This window comes from Dermacentor andersoni, chromosome 2 (assembly GCF_023375885.2).
Source record: "Dermacentor andersoni chromosome 2, qqDerAnde1_hic_scaffold, whole genome shotgun sequence".
NCBI classification, from domain to species: domain Eukaryota; kingdom Metazoa; phylum Arthropoda; class Arachnida; order Ixodida; family Ixodidae; genus Dermacentor; species Dermacentor andersoni.
The window spans coordinates 46,276,538-46,290,698 of NC_092815.1; the positions used below are offsets into that span (position 1 = coordinate 46,276,538).

A 14,161-nucleotide genomic window follows, 5' to 3' on the forward strand; every position below is an offset into this window, starting at 1 on the left:
AAAACACGTATGGAGCTGTGCTCAAATTTTGCATTAGGAAGTACCGTAATAGTCCGATCTTTTATGCGCTAAAATGCACGAAAATGTTGTCAATTGTGTTTCCCACATGGCAAATTAAATATTGGAGCCTGGAATTGCTTCGTCATATTTTGTTGAAGCGGAATGGCACAAGAAGTGTTCGGTGAGATGAGAATATTTATGCATTACCTCCTATGGATCACTGAGGGGGAACCAAGAATTATTCATTGCACTGGAAATTTGATTGATGCTGCGTTCGTTGTAGCGGGGTTCGACTGTAGACATCAGTCTCTGTGAGCACGATGAACAGAAAAATCTCGCAAGACGAAACCAAAATTAACGACTACGCGCCCACGCATGCGCAAATCACATTTCGCCAATTTTGGTATTCACACAGGGTGGCAGCACTCGCTGGTCAAAGGAGAGTTAAAAAATTGGTACATTTTTCAAACATACAGACGGCGCCACAAATACACGACCTCGACCATTATGGACTTGTTTACGGTGCCGTATATTTTGACTTTTGAAGGATTCAAACTGAAAAGTAGGAAGTTTAAATGTAATGGTGTCTTTGCCTGCCTTTACTTTGTCAGGTGCAGTTTACAGAATGGCGATTACCTATCTGTTTCGAAATTTTTAAAAATTAAGAAGTTTTAATACTCTTTTATAATCTATATTAGGGCCTATAGACAAACTATGTTCCCACGAATAAGTGGAATGTGAGGTTTTCTTTCAGATGCAACAAATTTTGTTTACCGTATTTACACGATTGTAAGTCGACTCGAATGTAAGTCGACCCCCCCATATCGCGTGACCGAAAAAAAAAAAGAAAAAAAAGAAAAGAGCATACCCGAGGGTGCATTCGATAACGAAAATTTATTAGTAGCTGACATGGTCCCTGGTCTACTCGTCTTCACTAGTGCTGCCATCGTCATCGTTGCTGCGGTCCCACAGCGCGTCGTGGTCCAGCGAAATTTCAAATTTGGCAAACGACCGCACCAGGACATCTTGCAGAACAGCAGCCCACGCCAAATGCACCCAACTACACGCAGCCGTAAGGGAGGCTCTTTTGACAGGTCCGGTTGGCGTAATTTCGCAGTCTTCTGCCGCCAGCCACTCGTTGTACTCACGGCGGAGCAGAACTTTAAAATTAAGGCGAAGGTCCGGGCTTGTTTCATGACCACGTCGCACTTCACTGGCAGGGACCGATCACGGATTTCAGCGACGTACGCCGCAAGCTTAGCCTACAGCTCCGGAAAGCGTCCAGACTTTGGCACGTGGGAAATTTCTCACTTGTCACAGGTGAAAATTTCGCTTCGCTGCAGTCGCCACTCTCGCACCACCCGTTTAGAAACATCGAAATTGCGGCCCGCTGTGCAGTGATTTGTTTCTTCGGCGTAAAGGATGGCAGCCCTCTTGAACGCTGCTGTGAACGAGTGCCGAATGATTAGTGGGTCTGGAGCACTCGTGACGACTGGGGAAGCATAGAAGTAGCATGTAGCCGGCAGTCAAGTGGAACGCGTCAAACCAATACCATGCCAATACCAATGCCTTCAAACAGAGAAAGACAAACCAGCGAGCGGTGTCTGCTCTACCATGAACTACCGATACTCCCCGCAAGCGCCGCCGTTCTGAGGGTGCCGCCGCAAATGGGAACAGCGGCGCTTCCATCAACTATCCACACCCCCCCATGAGTGTTGCATGCACTGTAAAACTCTAAAAAATGTTGAAAAACCCTTCCGAAAAGCGAACAAACACGCGGGATAGCGAAAAGATACGGGTAGGCCCATAGAGCAAACATAAAATTCTAACTACGTTGTAGCTCCCGTTGGTATCGCTTTTTTTGGCGGGGCCATGTTTCGGTTTCGATTGTAAGTCGACCCCCCAACTTCTGACTTCCAAATTTAAAAAAAGGGGTCGACTTACAATCGTGTAAATACGGTAGATGAGCAGTTTCTTAAAGGACACTAAACGCAAACACTAAGTCGATATGGACTGTTTAAATATCATTCCAGAAATCTCGCAACACTTATTTCATGCCAAGAAAAGATTTATTTTATAAAACACTTGCATCTGAAGGGTCTGAATATCTTTATACCTTTGCTGCGATCGGTAAGTAAAACGGCACCCGAGAGACGGCAGTATGGTTATTATTATTATTATTTTTTGCACAAGATGTAAATGCATGGCCCCAGAGGAACCGAGCCAAAACAGAGTGGTGGATTCGCCGCTGCAGCTGCTTTTGGTTAAGTCGTGTGGACTGTTCTGGCATTCCGCGACATCACATGAAAGTAGTATTCTCTGCTACTTGCAGTTTGAGCGAGTTTTGCTAGCCAGGAAAGTCAGTACAACATTACGCAACATGAAACCACTGAAACGCAAAAGCGTGGGTGTCACAGAGTCGAACAAAAACGAAACCTTTCGAGCGCCCACTTCGTTGTCAAGTGTAAAGCCGAGTTTTTTTTTTCTTTTTCTAAAGATGAAAAAGAACTGGGCAAGTAGCATTTTCTGTCGGCTTATAACACAATACAATTATATTTTTACAAATGGTTGAGCACTAGTGACAGAATATAAATTAGGGGTGCCTTCGTCATCGGGTAACTACTTGAATGCTCCAGTGGAGTCTTTATTGTGTCCTGCATTTACATCAATTTCTCGACTACCAAGGCTCCGTACGAGAAAATGTTTACGCTTTAGAGATTCTTGAGCCCTAACATATCATTTTAGCTTGACATACCATTTGTCTTTAGTGTCCCTTTATTGAATGCAAATGCACGGAATAGTTGTTTTGTAAGGAAGGCTCTTACAGGGTCGTGTCTTGTGCTTCAGTATCTTGATGTCGCCTATGGCTCGCTCTTTCCACTGCTTGTTCTGGCTGTCAAACACAAACAACTTAGCCCGGTGACAAAACAGCTGCTCCTCATCTTCTTCCCCAGTGCGCAGCTCCACCAGTTCTGGTAAAGGCACCACAGGCTCAAAGTGGATGTCGACGCTGGGGGCCACCTCGTCAGCACCTGCCACCGCAAAGACATCAGACCAACACATCCTTAAATTGCAGTTAAATTTCATTCTTAGCCAACATACGAGCAGCAAAATATGATCAGAGAGAAGTTAGCAAACTTCATGGCTTTCATTAAACGTTTGCCTTTAGTTGCAAGTTCCCCTGGTAAGGCACAGCATTAGACATTAGGCAAAGTCAATGCATACATCACAAATATCGCTGTCATGCAATATTTCGTTAGCCTGTGAAGACTAAGCACTATTATTATATGTACCAACTGACCACTGAATGGACTAAACCGCAACATTGTATCTTCGGCTTGCTGTCATCTGCAGCAGCCAGGATAGCAAAGGTAGTGGTATGTGCACTGGCATTTTGCAAGCTACAGTGAAACCTTGTTAAACCGTAGTTGGCCTGAGCTTGGAAAAAGTATGTATTAAACAGTAGTACTGCTTAACTGGAATAGTGTGAGATCGCCCACTTGCCTGTCAGAAACAGAACTCAGAGAGAGTGATGAAAGGGCAAAAAACATGCAGTATTTATTCATTTCACGTATCAGAACGCTATTATTTTTGTTTGATGCTGTGACGGCCTAGAAGCGACAACAGCGGTCTCAAACTCCTTTAAGCTCCAAGCCAACTTTTCTGCCAGTCCCCTCTTCTCAGCAAACTCCCGCATGAGGCTGACGTAATGGGCAGCTTCTCTGTCGGGCTTGAATCACTCATGCTGTCGCTTTCTGTGTCGTCCTCATCACTGTTGTCAGGCACCACTTTGGCAATCACAAAGGCAACGATGGCAAAAAGTTGAACCTCGTAGCTGACATCTTTTCGAGGTCCCAGCACCACTGCCGCAAACTTTCTTTTTTTTTTAAATACTTGGCGTCTGGTTTTTGTCGAAGCTTCCGCATAACACGAGTCCTAGTTTGCATGACGCCACAACACAGGTCATCACTAGCCAACCACAACGCTGTCTAGCTCGGCGCCGAAATAATGTTGATGTTAATGTGGCTTCACCCTTCCAAATGCCCTCTGCGTTTGGCTTGGAGGCCATTCTATCTCTGAAGCTCGTTCTTCTGCCTGGCCGACCTACCGCCGTGATTGAACTACAAGGAGTGCGAACATTACGTGTTAACCGATACGTACGCAATAAACTGGTACGGTTTAAGTGGATACAAAACGCATTATGTTCAATGGCTACTGAATCGGACTTTACTACTTTTAAAACAGAACTACTGTTTAAGCGGGTAACGGTTTAATGAGGCTTTAGTGTATGAGTGTGGCAGCTGTTCCGGTACCACTGATCCCTGTTGCACCTAACAGGAATCAAGCCCATGATTGCGCATGATCAGCAAAGCTTAGCTGACGTGCATGTGGCTGGTATGGCTGTTTCAACTGCTGGCAAAGCACAACATGCATGCGACGGCTGTATAACTGCCACATGTCAGAATCCGCATGATATGACACTTGCTGGGCTTTAATGTCAGGTGTATGGAAAAAGAGAAGTTTCTGTAACATCAAGCAAGTTTTGGAGTTGCTGGTCTCACAAAGTGATACACAGCTAAATTTCCGACCCCGTGCTCAAAAGTGCAATGCTATAGCCGCTGAGCAACTGTGGTGGCTGAGATCCACATCACCACATATGCATACTAGTGAAGTGTTGTGCTCACTGAAGGAGCTGTGTGTAATAGAACAGCAGGAAACTACTGCACATGCATGTGCCATGTTCGTGTGGGTGCTAGAGCTAGTGTCAGAAGAAAGCTCTGAACTGCATGTGTGAATGCATGAATATATGTGTTGTGAACATGAATATCTGATACGAATTACATGGCTTCCACTGGGTATCAGCACAACCTTCGCACATGCTTCTGTGCTTCCATGCTCACGTTGCTTCCGTCACCATCCCTTCTGCTTGCGTTGTGTAAGGGAATTGTTTCAACCTCTCCTGTCAATCCAGGACAAACCTTGCACCGACAGAGACTGTGTGCCTGAAAAGGTTGCGCACTTCAAGGCACCAACCACAGCCAGTTCTTTCACCGAATATACTGAATATTATTATTATTATTAAAAAAAAAAAAAGCTGACTGTACATACATTTCTATGGGCCCAAATTTTTGCTATTTGAATTATAAAATTGGCCTACTGTGCAAAATTAGAAGAGGAATGGCTAACAGGTATGCATGCACCACCCGACTCTGCTGGTGACCCCTCGAACTGCAGGATGCCTTGGCAAAGCTTAGGGCGTGCCACCCTTATAGAAAATGCCTATTTTCCTACTGCCATAAAAGGATTTTCAAGCGAAAATGGTAACTCACAATGAACAATTACAGTATTTACACGACTAAAATGTGAACTTTCTTATTCAGGGTGTCCACCAAGTTGACGTTTTCAAATTCCCCTGACGTTTCCAGGTTTTCCCCGAGTGCCTTTGCAAAATTTCTTGAGTGACACAGAACTTTGTTCTATGTCAGGACAGGCTGACACCATGTCACACGATGTGCTGTCACTGTCTAGTAGGTATGTCAAAAAATAGAAAACAACTTAATCCAATTTGAACAGTAAGGAGTAGCGTTTATTATGTTAATAAAACACACAGCGAATAAAATATCTTTGGAAAAAAAAAGCTGCTAAAACCAATTTCAAAGCTAGTCGAACATCTTGAAATACAAATAAAAAGGAGATGCATACAGAAACAAATATTTTTGAATATGAGCTATTTCTGTCAACTGACAGCGAGCCGAATGGTAACTTTGGCACAAATGAGATTCACTCTCAGCAACTGGAAAGTCAACCTCAGCTGTCCTGACATTTTCTTAGCCTGTGCACAATGCTTCAGTGTTGCGTTTCACTGCATTGACCGGTTTATTTTGATTCGAACAAGAAACACCTGCCTCTCGGCGTCAGCAAACACTGTGTTTTCAACTCTTGTTTTTCAAAGTGGCGGCAAACTTCCTTTCCCGTTTATTAAAGCAATGAATGGAGCTAGTTGGTGGACATTCACGATTGTACTGCACTTAATTGTATTGTGTCACGTTCGTCCACGTTTTGTTTCTTATGTTTGTCCACTAGTTCGATCAGTGTAAAACTAAGCGCAATACAATCATGAAATTCCTTTCCCATTCATTCCTCAATGTGTTGGTCCTTTCTGTCCCTGTCTTTCTTCCACCACATGTTCACCGCACGGACAATTTGAAGCGTCCTCTTGGTCAGTTATACAGTCAACGTCCAATTTTTCGGACTCCCTAGGGGCCATGAAAATGTCCGAAAAATCGGGCAGTCCGAACAAATGACTGCATGTCTTTTGCTGTCCTCAAGTGCTCAAATTGCAAAAGGCACATCTGAAAAAGCTCTGAAGGCCTGCCAGTACAATTATTAGGCAGATCTGTCTTCGTACTGCGACAAGGGTCGGTGGGTGCACGCGTGTTCAATTAAGGAATACATATTGAGTCCTGTGACAATTGCCCCTTCTCACACTTGTTAAGCTTCACCGCAATGCTTCACAGCGTAACACTGTTGTATTGAGGCGATACTTGCTTTCGAAAACCAGCATAATGCAATGCGCCATGCTGTCCGAGCTTCGAAGCCATTGGGTGAGGATTACAAAGGCTGAGCCGGCACCATTGCTAACAGCGCCGAATTGTTAAGAGTAGCGAACGTTGAAGTAGCTAGGCCTAGCATGGCCGCGGTGGTGGCTACAGTGTCCAGCGGATCTGCATGCAAGAGTTCTGGTTTGAGGCAGCGAGATAAACTGGCAGCGGTGGTGGCTTTGATTAATGCCGTTTTGGAGATGTGGTCACAACAAAAGGTCCAGAAAATCGGACGGCGAAGGGTCCCTGCATCCAAAATTTCATACGTTCTGATACATTGACTCCACGTGGTGGTGCCGCGAAGCCGTCCAAATTATCGGGCATTTCCCAAAAGTCAAACGTTCGGAAAATCTGTTGTACACTGGCAACTCCTCTAGCCGACGACACGGCGTCAAAGACGATTCGTTGCAATTCCTCTCTGTCACTCGAGCCAGCATTAGCGCAACTTTAATTCCCTTTCAATAAAATTACAGCCAATTTTCCCTGATAAAAGCACAAATTCCCTGATCTTTCCCCGAGTATTTCCCGGTTGGTAGAGACCCTGTTATTTCTTCTCAATAAAATTGGTCTGAAAATTACCTGCATGGTGCAATCAAATATGAAAATAAAACAATGTTCCTGCTGTTACCAAAGTCTACTATCAGTCAGAGCTAGCACAGCTGGCAACAGACGTGCCACTTTTCCGGCTTTGATTAAAGATAATTGAAACTAAGCTACTTTACATGCTAAGCAAGTGGCAACAGTGATTTTTGGTAGGGGCGAGAGATTATGAAAATTTTCAAATACGAATTGAATTCGAATACTTAGCTTCAAATATTGAATGATATGCACATGCGTTTACTAGTAAGTTTAGTTATATTAACATGTCGGAACATCGTGATTAGCTTTAATGATGAATAAACCAGACTAGTAAGCCGTTATACTAAAATATTGTGTATTTGACTCATGTTAACTTGGAAAGTTCTGTATTTCCTACTAGCTGTCTGTTCTCGACAATTTGTGCCTTATTATACAACCTCAAATGCCTATAAACTCAGAGGCATCTGACCCCGTGCCAGCACTCACTCAATGCATTTGCTGTCAAGCAATAAGCTCAGAATGGCAGTGCCACTGCAAAAGAGTACAACCTTGGTGTTCCTTGATATTGAGACGCTGGCTTTTTCGTAAAGCTTAGATGTCCAGCGGCTAAGCATGCTTTACAAAAAAAAAAAAAATTTGGGCAGCAGCACGAAATTATTATAAAATTTAGCACAAAATAAGACATATTCTTAGATTAGAAGACACGCTAAGAACTGCATTTGCTCCTGCACAACAAGCAATATATTTGATTTGTTTCGAATAGTCGTATCCAATCAAATATTCAAAAATTAAAAACATATCTGAAACTTTCAAACATCCACACACCCCTAGTTCTTGGTGTTCTGGAGAATTGCATGCACTGTAGATGAGCTAGCCAAGTGGCTAGACGTGGCCCGGAGACATTTGAGAAATGCAGAATATCAAGTGCGCAATAGAGCCTCCAGAGGGCATGTTTTAGCTTACAGATGGCAATGAAGTGCTGTGTGAGAGTTATGATGATGGACATAAAGTACAAAGGAATGTAGTCTGTGAAGGTGAAGTCCAATGACGTCAAAATATTGTCCACCTTTAGTAAAGTAGATTTTTTCTGGAAACCTGCACTGCGTTTTGTTAAACTAAGGTTGATTTCTTTCTACAATGACATTTTCCCACCTCACAAAATTTTCATTGAGAACAAAACATTAGTTAGGACCCCTTTAAGTCTGTCCTTATTCAAACACACCCACACAAAGTTATCACACTACCTTTCTGCCTTATAGAGCTGTTTAGTGCCAGCTCTTGCTCAAGACATGCTCCTGGTTTCAGATTATTACATCACAAGTGTTCTACTTTCTAATATGGCAGGCCTGACGTTACCAAATGTACACAATGCATGTAAAACATTAGCAAATTGTCACAGACATTCAGCTGATCCAAACAGATGATGTGACCCTATAATTGAATATCCAGCTGCTAGCCACTTTATTACATATGATGCTTGCCAATTAACTGTGCAAGCCACAATTTCTACAAAGTTTTTTGTTTCGACACACAAATTCGCCTAAAATATTGTTTTCGTCAAAGCATCTCCTATCTTTCTGCCTGATCTGTATGCCATCAGTTCCACATGACATCAGCCATTACAGATTGGCTATAAACAAATCTCTGAAGTGTGCTGCCTCAAGAAACTGCAATATTGAGCAGGTGCATCAACATGAACTCACCATCATCCTCAGTTTCTGTCTTATGCTTCGTCGTGAGTGACTGGAACAGCTTGGTGCCTGCTCCAGAGAAAAGGGACTGCCCACTTTTGGGAGATGGACCCTGGAAACCGAAACCTGTGCCTGGCTGTTGTTTAGCCAGATCAGCAAAAGACAGTTGTGCAGCTGTACTAAATAGCCCACCGCCACTGCCTTCATCTTCCAGGCTGCCTGTGGTGCTGTCAGCTGCTGCCAGGTGAGGTGCATCCTTTGTTGATGCAGATTTCGCAAGGCCGGCAGGTCTTGAGGATGCTGCCAGTGCTTCTGCAAAACGAAGTGAAATAGCGATGGCCACAGCGTATCCTATGCTGATCAAGTAATCCCTATCCTCACTAAACATGTCGTGCTTTTACCAACTTATTCCAATTTAAAATCACTGCACTATTAGCCCCTAGAAAGAATTAGAGGGGCGCTGTGAGCACCACTCGCGTGACGTCAGGGCACGGACTCACGCCTGTCGTCTGCGGCAGTTCGGGCGGTGTCTGGGTGCTTTCTGCAGTATTTTGTTTTTTCGCTCTTGTTCTCTCTGCTTGTATACTTATGGCAGTCGTCTCAAATATATTTTTGAAACGTCTTCGTTCGCGAAAATTTATTCAACGAGGTTATTTCTTAACAATACAGTTCTCAAAGGCAACGCTACAGCGCCAGCCAAAGGAGCGGATCAACCCATTGCGGGTTTTTCCTGAGCGGATCGACAATAGCAAAAAATAGCAAATAAGACTCCCGTTATAATATCATACCTGCCGCGGTGCGACAAGTATGTCACAAACGCTGGCTATATATGACTTCTACAACAGTTACCTTGATTTTAATCCGTTAAAACAGGTTTGCTAACGACGAGTAGTTCATGATATATCGAATTTTTGCATTTCTTCACAGAAACTCTAGGCAGTAACACAAGCACCTAACACTGCAGTTTAGATTCTACCAGCCCCACTTAGTTCTTTACCTGCATCTCAAAATTAGGCAGTTCTTCACACGTTTAAGTGGCAGTAATTTGAAGTAAAGCTAATTGAGGCTTACAGCTGTTAGCACAATATGAAAAGGAATGTACCAATATGTATTCCCTTATCCGTGCTACGCATTCAACTCACTTGAGCAATTTACTGATGTCTGCTGCTTGAGGAATACACATGACAAATCTGTTTGGTGAACTGACACAGGCTGCTCAGCCCAAGTTTTTTAGCGAAATATGCCTTATGGGCCATATGGCTGCAGCCAGAAAGAAGCCGAAGCATCATTCATTAGTAGTATGGGACATATTGAAGATATCATAATTCGCTGCTGGAAGGTCAAGGAATCAAGGCTTGTGGTGTCTTCCTAATGAAGGTTGGCAAGGTTCTCTTTTATGTACGGACGAAGCGGATAGTTCTCAGTTTATAATTAAACAATGCTTGATCGAGACATGGTGAGGAAGAAGGTACTTGAATTTTTCTTTTCTAGGCACCCTAAGCTACGCTGTAGCACCTTGAGTATATTTTAGGCATTGCAATTGGCACTGTAAAAAACTGCTTCATAGTTTCTATTAGAAGTTGTAGTGAAGTGATGGATCTCACAAACAATTCGTGATTTGCCATAACGACAGTCTTGCTACCGTTGCATGAGGGGTGTGCCATATTTTCGATAACGCCTACTGAGGGCCACCATGAAACACTTCATCGCTTGCAATTGATTGCCTCTCGATCTTAACGACAAAACTTTTCTTTCAGATGATTGCCATTATGGTATTTGTGAATTAACTGTACATGTAAATATTCTATATATGACGCGCCGCTGCGCTAGCAGCCATGAGCAATACGTTTTCAGAAAGCGGTGAAAGTAGCAGCTAAATTTTTCGTACGAAATGCCCGTCTATTTCTTTTACGCATTAATAAAGTGGCCATATATGACTAGAACAACTCGCGAGAGTAATAAGAATCATGATGACAGCTTCGGCTGGGCAGTGCCTTTCTAACACGGACAACATGTTGACACCAAATGCCCAGGAATTTTCTTCCGTGTAAAATGCAATGTCTCTCAAAGCTAAGTACTAAGGGAATGCTAACTGTTTAGCGAAGCATTGTACACAACTTCGCGTGTTGAATTTGAAGACATTATTTCTACGCAAAATTTATGGACAGACACGGTGCACATATGCATTGCAAAACCGGTAGACCCCTTCAATGCTACATAGCTTGCGATATCCAAGCTGAAAATTTTCTCGACTCACGCGCTTTTGAAGAAGGAACTCTGGTTCAGCATGGCAGCAGAAAGAAGCTGACATATCCTTCAAATGGTACGGCTTGAGCCACCTATACCCCAAGCATACATGAAAGGAACGCACGTGTGCGGCACCCGAGCGAGCCGGAGCATGTGGCACCCTGGCTGTGATGTCACTCGCGAGAGGGCGCCACTCCAAATTCTCGCCGCTAATATGCGTGACACCATTTTTATAGACACCGGGCGGCCGTCGTAGGGTGCCAGCAGCGCCGCGAAGGGCAGGTGTCTGAGCAGTGGCATGTGAAGCAGATGACGGAACGAAGGCGCTCAGTGTATTTCCAGTGATTTCGCACTGCGGATTTTAAGGTCTGATGTACCGTAACACGCATTTTCAAGTGTTTGCTTTTGAGAAAGGTCGCCGCTTGTAAGAGGAAGGCCACATTCATGGCATCAAGTAAAAGATTAAGTAGAAAATTAGGGCAAATTGTGATGTAAACACACCCGGCAAACAGCACTCACCGCGGCAAGCTAAGACGTCAAACTCCAGCAGTTATATTTGAGATGTTATTTTGCTGTACAAGTTAACATTTTCGCGTATTTAATCAGGTGAATAAGGTAAGAGCCCAAAAACCATGGACAACTAAAGGAAGATGTATGTCTTCCCTTATTTGTTTATTGAGCTGCTTCGCTGATCGCACAAGTGTAGGTAAGTTCTCGTTCTCTGTCCGTTCTAACTCTTATCTTTGCAACACTTCACCGTTCTTAATACTTAAGAAACTAACCCAATCTTTAGTCATGGTTCATTTCATAGATTAGCGTGACGAGAGCCCTGATGCACAGCAAATGATCATGTGCCGGACACAACCATCAGAGTTGGGAAGCATGAGGGAGGAAAATATACCCTAAAAGAAAGATACTGATATGACGGCAAAATGACGACTGCAAATCAATGTTCGCCTTCGGTGCGCAAACTCTAGAGCCGTTACACCTGTGGAGGCGAAGAGAGCACAAAGCTCTTGCATATGAGCAGCTCCTTTAACAATGTTAGAACTAGACCATAGCAAAGCAGCATTGGGAATGTACAGTGCTCAGCGATTGAAACGCGATACTCTGAATGTGCGACTGCCGTGCGACTGAGGTGGTGCGAGAGTGGCGACTGCAGCGAAGCGAAATTTTCACCTGTGATGGCAAGTGAGGAATTTCCCCACGTGCCGAAGTCTGGACACTTTCCGGAGCTGTAGGCTAAGCTTGCGTCGTACGTCGCTGAAATGTGTGATCGGTCCCTGCCACTGAAGTGCGACATGGTCATGAAACAAGCCCGGATCTTCGCCTTTTAAGGACCTGCTCCGCCGTGAGTACAATGAGTGGCCGGCGGCACAAGACCGTGAAATCACACCAACTGGACCTGTAAAAAGAGCCTCCCTGACGGCTGCGTGTGGTTGGGTGCATTCGGTGTGGGCTGCTGTTCCACAAGATGTCGCGGTGCAGTCGTTTGCCAAATGTGAAATTTAGCTGGATGACGACGCGCTGTGGGATCGTAGCAACGATGACGATGGCGGCACTAGTGTAGACAAGTAGTCCAGTGACCGTGTCAGCTACTAATAAATTTTCGTTATCGAATGCGCCCTTGGGTATGCTCTCCCTTTTCTTTTACCTGTCATGCGATATGGGGGGTTGACTTACATTCGAGTAGACTTACAATCATGTAAATACGGTAGCTGGCAGATGCGCCTGCTGTGCCCAGCCCGGCTGTCACATGCCATTACATTTGTGGCGCTACTGCATGAAGGCACCATCGGTCCAAACTCATCCTGTGCTCGGGGCTTACATTAAGAAGAATCTTGGTAAAAGGAAAGCATTAAAATGGAACAGCATCAGGGCTGAAAAAGCAAGCTCCTTAGGGCTTGCATTCACAAGATTTCTCTTAAGGGGAGACGCTCCTCAGAAACCTTTTTTTTTTAAATATTAATGCTAGACAAATGAAAATTGTACCACTTATATAGCTTGATATCCTCATTCCAAATCTGTTTTTAGTTTTAGGATAGCTTGATGCTTTCATGTACTAAGTGCCATGCATAAGTGAAAAACAGTGCATGTTTGTGCAGCTACTGGACCTAGCAGTTGGCATGATATAGCAGTGCAAAATGGCTTTTCTTGTCCATAACACTCCACTGAGTGCTAATAACGAAGATAATGCAATTCCCTTGACAGGCAACATTTTGAGAGAATTTCATATCTGATGCTTCGTTTTCAGTGACTGGTACCCAAGGGTATTGAACATTTCCATTCTTAAAAATAAACTGGTTGCACTAAAATCTATATCAGTGCATTCTACACATCTTAAAGATGATGCACACCAAATTTGGTCTTGATTGGACCACAATAAGTACATCAAATGTCGTGCACAAAAGCCACGTTTGGCCAAAAATATGAAGCTGAGAAAAACACGATTGAAAGTTATAAAAGTTCTTTATTTGTGTTGTAGCGCTGAAATCTATATAAAAATTGCGCATAATGCAGGCCAGGATATCTAGATCCAGTGCACTACTTTAGAATTCACCTGCGCCATATGTCGTTCTCTCATAAGTCTTCGTGAGCACCATGCTGACCCACTTCCTGCGCTGTTACTTTCCGAGCCAACTCCAAGTTCAGCCACTGCTCTTGTAGCAGTGAGGTGCACTTTCTTTGTTATGGCAGTGAACGATTTATGGTGCATCGGTTTTGGTAAACCAAGAACTGCACAAAATCGGATGAGTTGATTGTGTACAGCTCTAAAAGCGCGCGTCACAACCACTGCCTTGATATTCACGGCGAAACTTTCTCTTGGGCTGGCCGAAGGGCGCGCTCCACCGTTAGCGTCGTCTACCGGAGATGCACGCCGCGACGAATACGTTGACGAGATAACGGATGTGGTACACGCTGCATTGTTGCAACACAACCCCGAAAACGACGCGAGTCGTTTCCATTTTTTGGCCAACTCACGGATAAAAAGGTCGCGCCGTCCGCACGCCGGACATGCCGCGGCGCTCATGTTCCCGACGC

At 44.1% G+C, this 14,161-nt stretch overlaps 1 protein-coding gene across 1 annotated transcript in view; it reads right to left on the bottom strand.

The window, feature by feature from the left end:
- Positions 1–14,161, bottom strand: part of LOC126542348 (E3 SUMO-protein ligase RanBP2-like) — a 171,153-nt gene that overhangs the window by 18,340 nt on the left and 138,652 nt on the right. Inside the window, exons 32-33 of the mRNA XM_050189386.3 lie at positions 8,885–9,184; positions 2,826–3,032 (exon numbers count right to left, since the gene is read on the bottom strand). Of these exons, the coding sequence (XP_050045343.1) occupies positions 2,826–3,032; positions 8,885–9,184 (507 nt within the window). The remainder of the gene's footprint in view (positions 1–2,825; positions 3,033–8,884; positions 9,185–14,161) is intronic.